General features: G+C 37.8%; 2 protein-coding genes and 1 long non-coding RNA gene across 3 annotated transcripts in view; all 3 read right to left on the reverse strand.

The window, feature by feature from the left end:
* LOC133642359 (uncharacterized) overlaps positions 1-5,025 on the reverse strand; it is a 41,806-nt gene extending 36,781 nt beyond the window's left edge. Inside the window, exon 1 of the long non-coding RNA XR_009824498.1 lies at positions 4,963-5,025. This is a non-coding gene — a long non-coding RNA (uncharacterized LOC133642359). The remainder of the gene's footprint in view (positions 1-4,962) is intronic.
* A 1,774-nt stretch (positions 5,026-6,799) lies between these two features.
* LOC133642994 (DNA-directed RNA polymerases I, II, and III subunit RPABC2-like) lies at positions 6,800-16,010 on the reverse strand. Its single transcript, XM_062037415.1, has 5 exons — positions 15,762-16,010; positions 14,178-14,247; positions 13,974-14,104; positions 8,449-8,520; positions 6,800-7,381 (listed from the first exon to the last, which is right to left on the reverse strand). Exons 1-5 carry the CDS (start codon positions 15,779-15,781, stop codon positions 7,291-7,293), a joined length of 384 nt encoding a protein of 127 aa, XP_061893399.1. The 5' UTR covers positions 15,782-16,010; the 3' UTR covers positions 6,800-7,290.
* Positions 16,011-18,214: 2,204 nt separating this feature from the next.
* The window catches only part of LOC133642947 (MICAL-like protein 1), a 35,887-nt gene continuing 33,998 nt past the window's right edge, over positions 18,215-20,103 (reverse strand). Inside the window, exon 13 of the mRNA XM_062037370.1 lies at positions 18,215-19,681. Within this exon, the coding sequence (XP_061893354.1) occupies positions 19,557-19,681 (125 nt within the window). The 3' untranslated portion in view covers positions 18,215-19,556. The remainder of the gene's footprint in view (positions 19,682-20,103) is intronic.

Raw genomic sequence — 20,103 nt, forward strand, 5'->3', positions numbered from 1 at the left:
AAGAGTTGGACAATATCGGCATATCGGATATCGGCAAAAAGCCATTATCGGACATCCCTAATATATATATATATATATATATATATATATATATATATATATATATATATATATATATATATATATATATATATATATATATATATATATAGTTTTGTTTAGTTTTTTTAGGTTTAGTACAGTATGCAGTGCTACTCGGATGGAAAAGGACAGAGTTATAGTGTTCCTAAAGATCACTAACCCATAAAGAAAAAAATGTGTGACTTAATGACCAAATGGAAAAATGCCTAACAACAACAACAACAACAGTGGCGAGGCAGCAGTGTGATGGCGTGCAGTGTATAAAGTGAATAAAGACGACATTAACAGAATCTTGTGCTGCAGGCGACATGATGGTGTCCTCATTGTGGTCGCTGCAGCTGATCGTCACATGGACAGTCCACACACACGCACACACACACACACACACACGCACACACGCGCGCACACACACTTCCTGCCCCATGAGAGCAGGCCCCCCTGAGGGTTTTATCTAATCAACAGATTCCATATTAAAGCATCACAACCAGCATAAACTGGATTCCTTGAAAAAGCCTTTGAAAGTCTTCCTGTTGACGCCGGGATTGAATAGTGAGCTAGTGACAATAATGCACGCCTACATGTCACTACTTACAAGATTAGCGTCACCATTAAACACAGGACAAAGATTTTATGCAAATGAATTGTATTTAGCGACTGAATGTAAGAATAATAATCTAATGTGAATGCTGTCTTTCTTCCCACAGTGGGAAAGTCCCACACAGCCATGTTTGTTTACCGTGAGCTCCGAAGAAATACTTGCTTCTCCAGAATGATACAACTGTTATGGTTTTAAATGGACATTTAAGTGTATTTTCTGTGTCGGCAGCTTTTTAAGCAGAGTTTCAAAAGAGCCTTCCTAGCCATGCTGGCGTTTCAGTGTTCGATGTGTTGAAGTGTGATGCTTTTCTCCTCGTCGCAGGTGCGCAGAACAATGAGTGAACATAGCAGAGGGGAAAGGCTTTCGCCGAAACACGATCGACGCCACGTTTGTTTACGACCAGCTCAAAGGACATTTAGGACAGGCCAGCTTCTCAAGAATGATAACAGATAACTTATTAATATCTATTTTTGTTTTAAAAATACACGCAATTGTACTCTGTGCTTATTTTCTATCAAACTGGCTTAAGGGCAGCTTCTTTTAGCAGTGCAAGCGTCTTCGTAGCTTTCATAACATCCCACCTGGCGATGCTGGCCTTTCAATGTTCGATGTGTTGAAGTGTGATGTTTTTCTCCTCCTTACAGGTCAGCAGGACAATTAGTAAAAAATAGCACAGGGGAAGTCTTTCTCTGAAACAGTGACAAAGTCTCAACACCACGTTTGTTTACGACAGGCCTGCTTCTCCAGAATGATACCAATAACTGATAACTTATTAATATCTATTTTTGTTTTAAAAAATACTCTTAATTGTATTTTGTGCTTATTTTCTACAAAACTGGCATTAGGGCAGCTTTTTCAGCAGGGCAGGGGTCTTCGTAGCTATCAACATCCCACCTAGCAATGCTGGCGTTTCAATGTTCGATGTGTTGAAGCGTGATGTTTCCCCCCTCCATACATTGCAGAACATTTGGTGCAAATAGCACACAACAAAAGTCTTTTTTTTTTTCCAGCTGTGTTTACAGCAAGCTTGGTATCGATGCTATTGAAATGCAGATGTGGATGTCCAATTCTACTTCCTGTTGGTTGTTTGCTGCCTCATCAGAAAGACACGGCAGACGTACAGTTTGTGTGTTCACACACGCTCAGCCTCATTTCCAACACTGGCCTACTTGCTGCCCGGGCAACAACCTATTTGCAGCCAACAATACAAACACTGTCTGCTGTGTGAGTGTGTGTGTGTGTGTGTGTGTGTGTGTGTGTGTGTTCTGGCAATGCTGACTTAATGGGGACATGGCTCTGTCACCGTTAGGGGACCTCTGAAGGTATGGGGACAAAAAAAAGGGAAACCTTTTTAAATGATAGTCAGATCCATTCTGAAGATGCCTAAGTGATTTTTAAGCTTTGGCCCATAAAACATGTTTACTGCTTAGTTTGAGTGTGAGACATTTGCACAGCAGCCCCTTAATCGGACTGAAGCTGGTACTAAACTTTTTTTTTAATTTTTTTAAATGGTCCTCAGTAGTCACGTACAAATTTGTGTGAATTATGCAAAACGATTTAAATGTGGTCCCCATGAACCATATTAACTGTTTTTCCCCAGGGTCCCCAGTAAGAATGATCAGCACATGACTTCATCAATCCAGAGATTTAAAGGCCTACTGAAAGCCACTACTAGCGACCACGCAGTCTGATAGTTTATATATCAATGATGAAATCTTAACATTGCAACACATGCCAACACGGCCGGGTTAACTTATAAAGTGACATTTTACATTTGCCGCCACACTTCCGGTTGAAAAAGCCTTCGGAGGATGACGTATGCGCGTGACGTAGCCCGGGGAACAGAGGTATGCCTTCCCCATTGAATACAATACAAAATAGCTGTTTTCATCTCATTCTGGGTGTATTCTAGACATCTGTGTTGGTGAATCTGTTGCAATTTGTTCATTGCATTATGGAGAAAGAAGCTGAGCAAGCAAAGAAGAAAGTTGTCGGTGCGAAGCGTCTATTTTGCGAGGGAAGTCAGATAGAATAGATCTGCTATCCCCGTTTAAATAAAAAAAATTCATTTCAGTAGGCCTTTAAAGACGTGTGTGTGTGTGTGTGTGTGTGTGCGTGTGTGTGTGTGCGTGTGTGTGTGTGTGTGTGTGTGTGTTTCCACGGGAGAGAAAAAGCCCTTTTGAAGCAATATGTGCTCAATGTCAAAAACAAATGTGACGCACTTTTGCTTGCTCATCGCACATAAAGTGTTGGGAAGTGCACAACTAGGACTAGGAACCACGAGGACCGAGGTCGGTAACCCGCGGCTCTTTAGCGCCGACCTGGTGGATCCCTGGGGCTTTTACAAAAATGCATGAAAATGTGTGGTTCAGGATAAGAATAGACTGCAGCGCATGGTACGTGCTGCTGAGAAGGTGATTGGCTGCAAGCTCCCATCCCTCCAGGACTTGTTCTCCTCCAGGACCAGGAGGCGTGTGGGTGGGATCACAGCTGACTCTTCTCACCCTGGACACACACTATTCTCCCCTCTCCCCTCAGGCAGGAGACTACGCTCCATCCAGACCCACACCTCAACAGTTTTTTCCCCTGGGCCATCAGGCAAATGAACAATAACTCCTAACAGCAGCTCCTTGAATTCCATCTGATAGCTCAGTTACAGCTCTTTTTATTACCAAATATGTGTTTTATGTTGCACCATTGCACCAAGAAAAATTCCTAGTTTGTGAACCCGTTCTCAAACAATGGCAATAAAACTATTCTGATTCTGAAAAGATGTTTTGTGTAGGAGGACAAACCTTCCTAATTGTTATAAATTCCACAGTTTCCTTCAACATGCTTCACTGAAGTCAGCATTTGGCAAGCACCAAATCTGTCCTAATTTCCGCGCTCCTTGAACTCACCCTAGTTTGTTGACATGTACAACTTTCTCCGACGTCGCCACAGAAACGTGTTTTATGCCACGCCTTTGTCTCATTTTGTCCACCAAGCGTTTTGTACTGTGCGTGCATGCACAAATGTGAACTTTGTGGATGTTATGGACTTGTGTGGAGTGATAATCAGCCATATTTGGTCAGTGCACGACTGCAAGCTAATTACTTACAAATTAACGGGTTTTGTTAAAAAAAAATGCAATCGATTAAGAATCGCTACAAATAAGAATCGCATTTAATTCGAAACATTTATTTTATTTCGAATCCTCATTATCGAATGAGACTGCAGTGTGAACGCTGCAGTCTCGCTCATTCCAGCAATAATTGGGTTCAGAACATGTTGACTTTGATGGCACAAAATCCTTGAAATTGCCACAAAATGTGCCAGGACTGAGACCGACTCGAATTGGAGCCATGTTTACGTCATTCAACCCTGTTTCGACTACACATGCACCTCCTGGTACCCCAGCACCTCCAAAACCCTCAAATCAAGACTCCAAACATCTCAAAACAAGCTAGTCAGGTTACTTCTAGACCTCCACCCCAGATCCCACCTCACTCCTACCCACTTCTCCAAAGTGGGCTGGCTCAGGGTAGAGGACAGAGTTAAACAACTTGCACTGAGCCTAGTCTATAAAATCCGCTACACCTCCCTGATACCGAAGTACATGTCAAACTACTTCCTTAACGTAAATGACCGCCATAACCACAACACCAGGGGGAGCTCCACTAACCACGTTGAACCCAGATTCCGATCTAACAAAGGTCTTAACTCATTCTCCTTCTATGCCACATCAATATCAATACAGGTGTAAAAGAAAGTGCATCTCTATCCTCCTTCAAAACCGCACTAAAAGAACACCTCCAGCCAACTACAACCCTAAACTAACACCCTCCCCCCACCACATCCCACCTCCCCGGATTGTAAATAATCAAATCTAAATAAACAAATGTATATACTTGTTCTTATGCTTTCTGAGTACATATCCTACCAAGTCACACCTACACTGTTTCAATGTCCATTTCTCTGATGATACCATTGTTGATGACTGAAGTGCTGATATCAACCCAACCTAACCCCCCCAACATCCCACCCCCCGGATTGTAAATAATTCAATGTATATACTCTGATGATTAACTTGTGTGATGACTTTATTATGATGATAGTATATATTTGTACCATGAATTGATTTACTTGGACCCCGGACTTAAACAAGTGTAAAAACTTATTGGGGTGTTACCATTTAGTGGTCAATTGTACGGAATATGTACTGTACTGTGCAATCTACTAATAAAAGCTTCAATCAATCAACGTCATGATGTCATGTCTGGCAGATCAATCATGCCTCTCACCTGAATAGTAGAAGGTTGTGGACATAAACCCACAAGTTGGTCAACTTTGACATCCGACTCAGACCCGGGGAATGGTGAGAAAGACACAAAAAAACCGCTTGTTAGTGGTAAGGATTAGGATTCATTCTTCATCTAAATGGGAAGATATAAACATCCCATCAGTCTTTATCCCAGTGAGAGCAGACATTGTACAGTAAGTGATTGTTGTATTATGTTGATCGTTTGTATATCTTGTTTAGCACTTAGCATGTATATCTTGTTTAGCACTTAGCGATACTGCTACATGATGCTTAGTGTTTGACTGAAGCTGCATCTGTTTAGCACACAGCTTCTAAAAGTTGTACATCATCCTCCTTATATTCAGGCTCAAAAATAGAAGTTTCTGGATCATCATGTTTCCCAAAGTAGTCTTTTTTGTCTCTTTTTTAGTCTGCCATGATTAGTAGTGTTGTTGTTGTTGAAGGAAATAGTGAACGTAGTGAAATACGCCGCTTAAAATGTCATTATGAATGTTACTTCATAACATACAGTATATACTTACATCATGTATATATTACATGTTATTATGAATGTTACTACATGACATATATACTTACATCATGTATATATTACATGTTATTATGAATGTTACTACATGACATATATACTTACATCGTGTATATATTACATGTTATTATGAATGTTACTACATGACATATATACTTACATCATGTATATATTACATGTTATTATGAATTTTACTACATGACATATATACTTACATCATGTATATATTACATGTTATTATGAATGTTACTACATGACATATATACTTACATCATGTATATATTACATGTTATTATGAATGTTACTACATGACATATATACTTACATCATGTATATATTACATGTTATTATGAATGTTACTACATGACATATATACTTACATCATGTATATATGACATGTTATTATGAATGTTACTACATGACATATATACTTACATCATGTATATATTACATGTTATTATGAATGTTACTACATGACATATATACTTACATCATGTATATATGACATGTTATTATGAATGTTACTACATTACATATATATACTTACATCATGTATATATTACATGTTATTATGAATGTTACTACATGACATATATACTTACATCATGTATATATGACATGTTATTATGAATGTTACTACATGACATATATACTTACATCATGTATATATGACATGTTATTATGAATGTTACTACATGACATATATACTTACGTCATGTATATATGACATGTTATTATGAATGTTACTACATGACATATATACTTACATCATGTATATACTACATGTTATTATGAATGTTACTACATGACATATATACTTACATCATGTATATATGACATGTCATTATGAATGTTACTACATGACATATATACTTACATCATGTATATATTACATGTTATTATGAATGTTACTACATTACATATATATACTTACATCATGTATATATTACATGTTATTATGAATGTTACTACATGACATATATACTTACATCATGTATATATGACATGTTATTATGAATGTTACTACATGACATATATACTTACATCATGTATATATTACATGTTATTATGAATGTTACTACATGACATATATACTTACGTCATGTATATATTACATGTTATTATGAATGTTACTACATGACATATATACTTACATCATGTATATACTACATGTTATTATGAATGTTACTACATGACATATATACTTACAGCGTGTATATAAAACCTTCATGGAGGTTTTGGGATGTTTTAAATGTGCTTTATAGGCGGAATAGAGAGACTGTATTCCCCATTGTTAGATGACTTTTGCTAGCATTTATTTACAAGTTAGAATGCATTAAAAAACATGTTTTCTTGTCTCACATAAGGTTTGTGAATGATAAGCAACATTTCAGTTTCCTGCTGCGGTCAATACAGTCTATCACCTGATGATGGTTTGGGAAACTTCTGAAATTCTGCCTTTCTTGCTCCGAGTGAACGGATGTGTGGTCAGATAAATTTTTACATAACAAACCCGACTTCCCTACAAACAGGACCAGTGTTGGTAGATTACGACAGACTAGCTTATTAATACAGAGGTTTATTCAAAACAATAAAACATTTCTTTTACAACAATCACATGTCTCCACCAAAACAAAAACAGGCTTATTTTGTCAAATGTTCAATTTAAGTTCTGTCTCCATCTTGTGGCGCTTACTTGTAATTGTTGTTTCCGTACTAAAAGTCACTGGCCAGCTTTAGAGGAAGCAATATTTACAGTTTGTGGCCAGCTTTACGTCTTACTTAGTCGCTTATGATGAGCTCGTCGCAGCCCCAGTCTTCGTAGCTCCCATCTGGAAGGTACCTGCGGATGATGATGGGGATCTTGCCGCACCTGGTGGACGAGACCAGCAACCAGGCTTGTCAATGTGCTCAGTGCTCGTCCCAACCTGTTGCTCCAGGTCTGCTTGTTAGTACGAGTACGCAAGTTCGGTTCGTGTTCTGTTTGTGCGTCTGATCCAAAACTCACTTCTCAATGCATAACTCTTATTATTTGATGCTTTGCAATCATTTAACACGAGTGTCCGACATTGTAATATTTATAGGCTAGAAAAGAGGAAACGCATAATTAGTCTCTTTTAAAGCAAAGAGTGGCAGCATTGTTAAACAATTCAAAACGGGGTCTCCACTCTCTCTGCACAAGGTTTTCAGCAAACCTTCTAAAATACATTGAGTTGATTTGTTAAATGACGTCTAATATTCTAAAAACATGATGAATTTGTCACAGAATAATGACAAACCAGCTACATTATTATCATCATCCACTTGTTCATTAATCACCATTTGTGTTTTGTTGTTGTTTGTGGGTGTTGGCTAGCAAAAACAAATGCTAATTTATTTAGATAAGCAGCACATGTGGAAAATGTTATATCACAACTATGGTGGCAAAAATGATGACAGTATTGTTGAATGTGCTCAAAATGTACTTATACACACACTAAACTTACACTTATTTTGTTCAGTAACTAAAATAGACAGTTTGAAAGGCCACTATTTTGTGTTTCTTATGCTTCATTGACAGTATTTTGGTCATTTTATCTGTTTTAAACATCGGTTTGTACTCTGGCACTTTAAGATGCATTCAAATGAAAAGTACGTCACAAATAAAATGTATTAGTATTTCTGGTGAGCGTTGTGGCGTCCGACTCTGTCCAGCGGTCCTTGAATGCATCATGAATGTTCTCTTATCAATCGTGGTTTTTCCATAATTTTATTTCAAAACGGTAATACAGACCGTCGGGAGGCTTACTATATTAACATAATACCCAAGCGCAACAAATACTTTTAGACACATTGCCCAGTAGAAACGACTCAAAGTAAGACTAGAAATGATCTACAAAGTCAATGAAATTGCAGTCGTACAGCAAAATAGTAGTGACGGGAAAAGCAGGTATGACTTACTTGAGCTCTTTCATGGCGATTTGTAACGGGTCAGTTTCTCCTTCCAGCTCCACCATGACAGGTGCACACATCCTGGTGGTAAGGAACAAACATAAATCTAAAACTGACATCATCAAAATGTTTCTCAATATACATTTTAAAAGGAGGTCATGGGATTTTGTTTATACATTTGAACACTTCATTGTGGTCTACATAACATGTAATGGTGCTTCTTTGCTCAAAATGTTGCATAGATGTTTTACACATCATCTGGATGCCCAGTTTTGTGGGCGGGCTTATTTACAACACCTCTACTTCTACAGGCTCTTCTGGCAGCCATCTTTGTTGTAGATTTTAGTGCTTCCACAGCGAGTCTACTGACAGATATAAGTTAGAACTGCACGCTACTTTGTATTAGAAATGGCGACAGCGCGGGATGCATGTGCATGTACGAGCAAGTCTGCCCCACAACAAGAGGATGGAGGAAAAAGGAGGAGCTTATTGACTACAATGGCGGACTCACGCAAAGCGCTTTGGGTAAATGACTACCATATATGGATAATCTGCCGAGTAAATGAATTTCAGCAGTCAGGTTAGCTTGTGGCTAAAACCTTCACATTTGTCATAATCACAGGCAACTTTTGACACACACAAAAATTGCAAAAATGAATCCAAATGTAACTATTTATACAAAAAAAAGAAGAAGTTAGAACTAAATAAAAAATTCAGAAATTTACAGTACTGGTGGGATAATAATGATAATGATACAAAAATATTTTTCAATAATCATGTAATTTATAGAGAATTTTTTTATTCTAACATCAGCATGTGACATGTAATCATGTCATCATAATAAGTCTATGCAGGCTGAATTGGAATCATCTCAGCTTGAAGAACATTCATGTCATTTCTATTCCATTATTGGAATCATGTTGAAGTGATGACATCAGATTAGCTGACATAGATTAAATCAATAAAAAAGTATAGTACCATTGGTTGCCATCATAGATGTCTTCAAACTAAATCACTGTTGTTTCTCAAATACAAATAATTCGTAAAAAATATGAATAATGTTGCAATATTTTAACATGCCACTCTATGGCAATTACATTATCGTCTGAATATCAACATTGAAAACTACTACAAAGAAATGACCTATGATTTTAAAATAGTATTATGTTAAATACAAGTTAAGGGAGAGGAAATTAGGCATTTAATAAATTCAGTTTTAGTGCGTATTTCCCTACTTAGCAGCTAAGAACACTGTAAGAGACGTTTCCTTCATGAGAGCGGCAACTCCTTTCTTCCATCCCAACATTACAGCAGCATCAAGTGCAGATTGCCTAATTTTCCCCTTTTCTTGAATGGATAACTATTTTCTGGATAGGCTTTGGAATATTCTTCATGGAATAACTGTCATTTTGTTTTTGGTTTGAGACTCGTTTGCAATTTTCCTCCAGCTGATTACACGACCGTGCATTCGGTTGACAACGATGGCGATTTGTTGCCTGGCGTTTGGCAGTGGAGCTAGAAGTAGCCTCTCGCACAGCTTACGGAATCGCTGGACAGGAAGTTATCAGAGCAGTGCCTATTGTGATTGTTTGGTACGGTTATTTCGCGACTTCACGAACAAAAAATGTTTAAAAGGATTTTTAAGTTATTCTTTTTTAATGGGAAACCATAGTTTTTAACACTGATTATCAAAAACCGTACTCATTAAGGTAAAACCGTAGTTGTTGGCAGGTACGTGATTACGCAACGTCCTATGGAAATCAGGGGACCCCGAATAACCACTGAATCCAAAAGGGCCGCAGACTGGCACACACACACACACACACACACACACACACACACACACACACACACTCTTTCCAATTGTGTTCAGGTCAATGTGTCAGTTTCCACCGACTGCGGAACGTCACCGACATGCCGTTGCCATTCCACATTGCAGCGCTAAAATGACGCAGAGCTTCTATTTTTGCCGGTCGCCGCAACAAATCCATTCAATTTAGCTAAAATCTCTAGTGTTGGACAGGAAGTGATATACAAAAAACAAAATATTCAGTTTCCTTTCCAAATAAAATACTCCTGTATTCTGTCAAACATTAAAAGAATAATGTACAGGCATATCCCGGGCAGCTAAATGGGGGTTTGGGCATAGACATCTTGAAAGTAGACCCAGCATTGGCTGCTGTGACGCGAGAAATTGGGCCGCCATCTTGAAGTGGTGATGAGAAGCCGGCGAGCAGCCTAAACTGACAGTTGACAGGTAGAAAACAAAGATGCTAAACTGACAGTTGACAGGTAGAAAACAAAGATGCTAAACTGACAGTTGACAGGTAGAAAACAAAGATGCTAAACTGACAGTTGACAGGTAGAAAACAAAGATGCTAAAGTGACAGTTGACAGGTAGAAAACAAAGATGCTAAAGTGACAGTTGACAGGTAGAAAACAAAGATGCTAAACTGACAGTTGACAGGTAGAAAACAAAGATGCTAAACTGACAGTTGACAGGTAGAAAACAAAGATGCTAAACTGACAGTTGACAGGTAGAAAACAAAGATGCTAAACTGACAGTTGACAGGTAGAAAACAAAGATGCTAAACTGACAGTTGACAGGTAGAAAACAAAGATGCTAAACTGACAGTTGACAGGTAGAAAACAAAGATGCTAAACTGACAGTTGACGGGTAGAAAACAAAGATGCTAAACTGACAGTTGACAGGTAGAAAACAAAGATGCTAAACTGACAGTTGACAGGTAGAAAACAAAGATGCTAAACTGATAGTTGACGGGTAGAAAACAAAGATGCTAAACTGACAGTTGACAGGTAGAAAACAAAGATGGTGTTCAGCGTTTTCCTGCTCAAATGAGCGGACTGTTGAAAATAGGAATCGGGGTATTACTTTTCACAAGTAAGATTCAACATTAACGTACTATTGGTTGTATTTTGTGATTATGATGCATTCTCATTTTAGGCAAAGTATAAGACAAGACTTTCTTAACAGTATAATTGTAACCAGGAATAAGTCTTCAAGTAACAATATTCAAATACTAACATTGTTGGGTAAGACAGAATTTGCTTTTATTCTGAATCAGTGAAACAGATTGGTGGTTTTAGCTGATATAAAGAATTTCAGGTGTTTATATATGTTTATGTTTAAGTATTTGGCAGACGCTTTTATCCAAAGCGACATACATAAAAAATACATATAAAACAATCACTGTAAACATGATCATTTAAGGGAAGAATGTAATAAAAAATATCAATACAAAGTGTCAAGACAGAATAAACTCTCTGCTGCTGCAGCAACAGAGATACAGTCTATAAGATATATAGATATCTAATGTTGTTTATGTAGGATATATACGCATGTATATATAACCTAATCATATTGTTTCTTCAATTTAAAAATAGCTGACCCTTCTCTGGGATTATATTCCCAGTTTTGATCTCGGACGTCTGGTCATTTATAGCATATAAGAATATTATATTACTGTTAAGCAAACTATGAATAATAAAACATGTGTCTTTTATCATAGCTACACATATGACAAAAAGGCACGTAGAAATCAGTGGTATTCAGTGAGGTAAGATGAATTAAATGCGCTGACAGTTCATTGCTCCTGCCAAATGAATTGCACTGAGTGGAGCGGATCACCACTCCAAGATGGCGGCCCCGCGTCTCGTCAGCGCCAGTAGGCAGTAGCGCTCCATGCTACGTACCATTAGAAGATGTCTATGGGTTTGGGGGCCTGTGTCAAATATCAACTGACAGAGACCGGAACTGGTTGTGTGACACGATGGCCAGGGATGATGTAACTGTTGTAGGGATGATACTCAAAACCGGTTTTCCCGGTTGTTTGATAAGAAAAGAACCGAGTCCTTGGACTCGAATCCCTTTTTGAGAACTGGTACCCGTTATCGAGACCACTATAGTAAAGAAAAAGAGTTGATTCTTTATTCGAATCCCGTCCCGACCAGAAATGCTCCGTGGGACATCACAAGAAATGACATCACGTAGCTCAGTCATTAGGCGCAGATAGCGAAAGCAGGAAAAAAATGAACGGGAAAAAGCGCTCCAAGGTGTAATAAAGTTCAAAACAAAAGCTATAATCCATCAAATAACTTACTGAGAGATTTGAGCAGACTACAAACACATGACCAACACTTTTACGACCAACCGGAAACATAGCAACCAGGCTAGCAACGCACCTCCTTTCCGGCAGCTGTCGCAACGTTCTTAAAACAACCGCAGCACATACATATATATACAACATATCTCCCTTTTTTAACTTTTGTTTTTCTCTCCTTGTAAACAAAACAAAATCACACTGTATATGTGTTGTCTGTCTAATTATAAATAATGCAGACGAGGCGTGTTGGCTGAGTTCTTGACGTTTACTTTCACAGCGTGGCAACATGCAACACTTTTCGGGGCTACCGCGCATGCTCGTCACTCCCGTTGCATGCTGGGTAGTGTAGTTGTTATATTCCCTAGCTCATAACATCTTTCCCCCTATAAAGAAATAATGTTAACTCAATAAAGTGTATTTCTTTTTTTAGCTTTAACTTTTCATTTTTTAGCATTGTAACCACATTTGCAAACAACTTTTCTCTTCATAGAATTTTCTTTCAATAAAGAAATAAAGTGCAAAAATGTCCAAGCATCATAACAAACAGTTGTCAAATAGCAGCAGAAGTGCACTTTTTGGAGAGCTGTATTATTTTCAGTTTTGTGCCCAAGGGACTGATTTTATTTAACACTATATTATTATTTATACACCTATAGTGATCACAGAGACAGATTGTTTTTGTGTTACTGTATATATTTGTTTCTCTGAAAAATCCCACTTAATATACTTTGGGTAACAACAGTCAATATTTTTTTTATTTTATATTATTTTTTCATGTGGGTAACAGTCAATATTTATTTATTTATTAGATTTTATTTTTTTATTATATAATAAAAGTGAGCTTTTGTTACACCAAATATTGTGTGTTTTTTTCCATATACAACAACCTATCTGGACTCCATAAGAGAATCGATAAGGAATCGGTTCGATAAGAGGATTCGATAATAGGCTCGAACTCGATAATTCCTTATCAAACATCATCCCTTAACTGTTGTATTGTTGCTTGCTGCCCCAAATAAAAGTGCTTTATCAAGGCAGGACCAAGTTTATTTGCTTCTGCGTCTCTGGAAAGACAGAATAAACGTTTTGTGGTCGGCTTTATTACTAACTCCCTTATGACGCGATTCGCAAGATCTCGTAAAGGTTTGCGCTATTTCGCTGCACGACGGATCTGCAACAGACTGGTGCTGGGGACCGCAGAGGGCGGCGGAGAAGCCGGTCCGCGGCCGTTTCCGATTCAGTGGAAATCCGGGGTAAAAAAAATGCCACATCGAAAGATGGATATAAAGCGACTTGAAGATGGTGTGTTCAACATTTTGACCAAAGAACCCTTACATGTCAAGTAGACCACAAGGACATGTTTTAAAAAACATAATATGACCATTTTAAGACAAGAGAAGCAATACTTACGCTATCTGGAGAGCTCTGGTGCCCAAAACTCTGGCTCGCTCATATTTGGTCATGTATTGTGTTGTTATTCTCTTCTGGTTGGCTTGCTGGCCCTCCCGTGCAGGTAGGATCTGCACATTCTCTCGATCCTCCTGTTACGTGGCACATTAAAAACGTTGGAGGAGTATTTGTCAAACAGACATACCTTTGTGTCCTTCAACTCACATCTTCCGCATTACCCAGATCATCTAATCCCTCATCCTCTTCGGCGTCATCAAAATCTCCGTCATCGAAGCTAAAATGATGAGGATAAGATTAAATCACAAATTGCAGAGCGAATAGTCACACAATAGTCACACCAATAACACGAATGAGAACACAATAGTCACATAATAGTCACATGAATGAGAACACAATAGTCACACAATAGTCACACCAATAACACGAATGAGAACACAATAGTCACACCAATAACACGAATGAGAACACAATAGTCACACCAATAACACGAATGAGAACATAATAGTCACACAATAGTCACACTAATAACACGAATGAGAACACAATAGTCACACAATAGTCACACCAATAACACGAATGAGAACACAATAGTCACACTAATAGTCACACAATAGTCACACCACTAGTCACACCAATAACACAAATGAAAACACAATAGTCACACCAATAACACGAATGAGAACACAATAGTCACACTAATAGTCACACAATAGTCACACCAATAACACGAATGAGAACACAATAGTCACACCAATAACACGAATGAGAACACAATAGTCACACCAATAACACGAATGAGAACACAATAGTCACACCAATAACACGAATGAGAACATAATAGTCACACAATAGTCACACTAATAACACGAATGAGAACACAATAGTCACACAATAGTCACACCAATAACACGAATGAGAACACAATAGTCACACTAATAGTCACACAATAGTCACACCACTAGTCACACCAATAACACAAAAGAGAAAACAATAGTCACACCAATAACACGAATGAGAACACAATAGTCACACTAATAGTCACACAATAGTCACACCAATAACACGAATGAGAACACAATAGTCACACCAATAACACGAATGAGAACACAATAGTCACACAATAGTCACACTAATAACACGAATGAGAACACAATAGTCACACCAATAACACGAATGAGAACACAATAGTCACACAACAGTCACACCACTAGTCACACCAATAACACGAATGAGAACACAATAGTCACACAATGGTCACACCAACAACACGAATGAGAACACAATAGTCACACTAATAGTCACACAATAGTCACACCACTAGTCACACCAATAACACAAATGAGAACACAATAGTCACAACAATAACACGAATGAGAACACAATAGTCACAACAATAACACGAATGAGAACACAATAGTCACACCAATAACACGAATGAGAACACAATAGTCACACCAATAACACGAATGAGAACACAATAGTCACAACAATAACACGAATGAGAACAAAATAGTCACACCAATAACACGAATGAGAACACAATAGTCACAACAATAACACGAATGAGAACACAATAGTCACACCAATAACACGAATAACAACAAAATAGTCACAACAATAACACGAATAACAACAAAATAGTCACAACAATAACACGAATAACAACAAAATAGTCACAACAATACCCGCCTTGCTAACACGCGGCTAGCAAGATGGCTACAAAGTGAACGACGACTTCAACCATGTGAAACATGTTACGCCTCAAAGTTGCCCCTTTATTTTACTCACTTGTCTTCGTTGTCCGACATACTTTACTGTTGATTAGAAAATACTCTAGTGTTGATTAGAAAATACTCTACTGTTGTCTTCTTGGCTACTTTTGCTTCAAACACGTAAACGTGCTCCTCACTTCCGGGTTGTGTGCGCTGGGAAACATTCCGGGTTGTCAAGGGCGAGTAATTATGGTTCCGCTTCGTAGCCTTGTTGTCCTAGCAACAGGAAGCAGCGAAAAGAATGCACTTCTTCGTTCAATTCAGTTGAAAACCACATCAAATATGACTGAACAAACAGCGAGCATCTACTTTGAAACATTTCATCAAGAAACCCAGTAAATAATTAAACCCGCCCACACTAAATAGTGTAACGTGTACCGTTTTTATTTTTTTAATTTTATAAACCTTTATTTATAAATTTCAACATTTACAAACAGTTGAGAAATATTAATCAAAGTAAGTACAAAAGCAATACAAAACAGCGCCAGGGGTTTTTAAATTCAAAGTAACTAAAATTGAATGCAAAATATATATTTATATAAAAAAACACTCACTCAATTTCAGTAAATTCCTTCAATTTGGAACACAACATCATCGTTTTCAATGTAACTTGTAACTTTGACGTCATCTAGTGACGATACTTCTACCATGGTGTCGAGTTTAGTCATAATTGTGGTGAATTCAAAGCGTTCCGACTTCAAACTGTTCAGCCTATTCAGGAATCGCGGGCTTTCCTTTGACAAATCCCCAAAAAAATTCCAGATTTCCCAGAATTCCAGGTTTTCCGGGACATTTTTCCCCATTTAAAATGATTTGGCCAAATTTCAAACTTCCACCATTTCCACATTTTCAAACAATTCCACCTTCAACACATTCCACCATCCTGGAAATTCAAACTTCACCTTTTCCAAGTAAAAAAAAAACTCCAGGATTTTCCAAAATTCCTGCTTTTCCAAAGCCCTACTTCCACACTTTTTTCTGGCGACTACCCCTTCCACATTTTTCAACCCATTTCAACCGTTCCACCGTCAAAACATTCCTCTTAATCAGGACAAAAAACGAAGTTGGTTTTTGAATTGGAAAACATTCCCGGTTTCCCCGAAATTCCAGGAATTCCGTAATACCATTTCTCATTTCAACATGTTACTACTTCAACATTTCTCCACGGATTTGAAAAATGTCAACACCAACCATTTCAACTCATTCAGACCATTCAAGTTTTTTACCATTTTCAAAAAAATTCCCGCTTTTCCCGAAATTCCCATTGAAATCAATGAGACATTCTTCAAACTTCCACATTTTTCATCTGATTCAAACTGTTTCAACTTCAAAATATTCAGCCTGTTCAGGAATTGTGTGCTCTACTTCAACAATTCTAAAAAAAAATAAAAAATTCCCGGATTTCCCACAATTCCTTTTTAATTTTTTTATTTTCCTCCTTCAAAATGAATTGGCCATTTTTCAAACTTCCACAATCCCCACATTCTTCAACCCATTCAAACCATTCCACCTTCAACACATTCCAACATTCTGGAAATTCCAACTACCTTTTTTCCAAGTTCAAAAAAATTCTCGATTTTCCCAAATTCCCTAATACAATTTACTACTTCAGCATTTCTTGCTCGATTTAAGCAATTCCAACACCAACCAATTGAGCTCATTCAGGGCATTCATGCTCCTAATCATTTTCCCAAAATCCTGCTTTTCCCAAAATTTCCAGGAAGTTCCCATTGGAATGAATGGGACATTTTTCCAAGTTGCACAATTCCCACATTTTTCGACCTATTCAAACCATTCCAACATTAACACATCCACTCATCCTGGACATTCAAACTAACACTTTCCCAAGTTCCAAACCAAATTCCGGTTTTCCTGGAAATTCAAACTCTTCAACATTCAAACCCTTCCAACATTCAAACCATTTCAGTGTTCAAACCTGCTCAGTGGCCTAGTGGTTAGAGTGTCCGCCCTGAGATGGGTAGGTTGTGAGTTCAAACCCCGGCCGAGTCATACCAAAGACTATAAAAATGGCAGCCATTACCTCCCTGCTTGGCACTCAGCATCAAGGCTTGGAATTGGGGGTTAAGTCACCAAAAAAGATTCCTGGGCGCTGCCACCGCTGCTGCTCACTGCTCCCCTCACCTCCCAGGGGGTGAACAAGGGGATGGGTCGAATGCAGAGGGCAATTTTCACCACACCTAGTGTGTGTGTGTGACTATCATTGCTACTTTAACTTGAACTTTAAAACATTTCTACATTCATCCTACAGTCCATTAGCATTTCCGTTCAGAGTTAGCTCTTCAACATTCAAACTATTCTTACATTCATACTACATTCTGTTAGCATTTCACTTCAACGTCACACAATTCCTTGAGGAATTGCCTCTTCTAGTTGTAAATAATCCTGCTTTTAATGTGCAAAAGATGAGGTGACATTTAAGGACACATGTTTTATGTTCAGAATGCCTTTATTTGTCAAGTATCCCATTACTCCGCCGTTTCACCACATTGTTTTATTTACTTACACATCTGTAATAAAACATGCATACTAACAACAGACGCACATGTCCTCTCGTCTGTGAAACACCCAGACAAACTCCTCGTTGTTCAGTTACAATTCAACAGGACCAACGCGTGTTATTTCTTAGAATAAATCCATTTGTAGGGATGTCCGATAATGGCTTTTTGCCGATATCCGATATTCCGATATTGTCCAACTCTTTAATTACCGATACCGATATCAACCGATACCGATATCAACCGATACATGCAGTCGTGGAATTAACACATTATTATGCCTAATTTGGACAACCAGGTATGGTGAAGATAAGGTACTTTTTAAAAGAAAAAAATAAATAAGATAACTAAATTAAAAACATTTTCTTGAATAAAAAAGAAAGTAAAACAATATAAAAACAGTTACATAGAAACTAGTAATGAATGAAAATGAGTAAAATGAAGTGTTAAAGGTTAGTACTATTAGTGGAGCAGCAGCACGCACAATCATGTGTGCTTACGGACTGTATCCCTTGCAGACTGTATTGATATACACTACCGTTCAAAAGTTTGGGGTCACCCAAACAATTTAGTGGAATAGCCTTCATTTCTAAGAACAAGAATAGACTGTCGAGTTTCAGATGAAAGTTCTCTTTTTCTGGCCATTTTGAGCGTTTAATTGACCCCATAAATGTGATGCTCCAGAAACTCAATCTGATTAAAGGAAGGTCAGTTTTGTAGCTTCTGTAACGAGCTAAAGTGTTTTCAGATGTGTGAACATGATTGCACAAGGGTTTTCTAATCATCAATTAGCCTTCTGAGCCAATGAGCAAACACATTGTACCATTAGAACACTGGAGTGATAGTTGCTGGAAATGGGCCTCTATACACCTATGTAGATATTGCACCAAAAAGCAGACATTTGCAGCTAGAATAGTCATTTACCACATTAGCAATGTATAGAGTGTATTTCTTTCAAGTTAAGACTAGTTTAAAGTTATCTTCATTGAAAAATAAGGACATTTTAATGTGACCCCAAACTTTTGAACGGTAGTGTATATTGATATATAATGTAGGAAGCAGAATATTGATAACAGAAAGAAATGGGGAGGGAGGTTTTTTGGGTTGGTGCACTAATTGTAAGTGTATCTTGGGTTTTTTATGTTGATTTAATAAAAAATAAAATAAAAAAAATTAAAAAACCGATACTGATAATAAAAAAAACGATACCGATAATTTCCGATATTACATTTTAACGCATTTATCGGACATCTCTATCCATTTGTGTAGTACAAATATTTGAATGTCTGCAGTCTTCAGCACTTCTTGTCGAGGGACTCCTTGGCGTGTTCTACTCTCGGGTTCAGCCTTTTAAAAACATTGGCGGGCCTGAACTTTCCTTTGGACTTCTTCAGCTCTTTCAGACCTTCTTTATCCAACTCTAAAAAGAGAGGTTGAACACAGCAATCAATTTAGAAAACAATATGCAAGCTCAGCACCCGCACTCCGCAGGGGCCCCGGTTTGTGTGAAGAGGCGCATGTGACTTGGCAATGAATGAGTAAGTGCAGGCGTTCATGTGACACGCTTATTCCTAACCCTTTCACTTTTCATCCATACATTCATTTTCAAGATTATCTTAAAGGCCGTTGCTATAGTTATTATCAATTGTGCTCAAGTTGTATTTTTCTATCTGTGCAAAGGCACACAACTTGTTATCTTCCACGGCAAGTTGTCTCGCAGCAGCAGTTTCTGTCTTCCAGCCTGCTAAACAGCCAAGGTCCAAAACATCAATTCAAGTTTGAGTCCAGTTGTTTTTTTTAAAAAAGTAGTTTTGCAGGATTTAAGAGTGAAAAAATGTTGTA

This window comes from Entelurus aequoreus, linkage group LG25, assembly GCF_033978785.1.
Source record: "Entelurus aequoreus isolate RoL-2023_Sb linkage group LG25, RoL_Eaeq_v1.1, whole genome shotgun sequence".
In the NCBI taxonomy this organism is placed as follows: Eukaryota; Metazoa; Chordata; class Actinopteri; order Syngnathiformes; family Syngnathidae; genus Entelurus; species Entelurus aequoreus.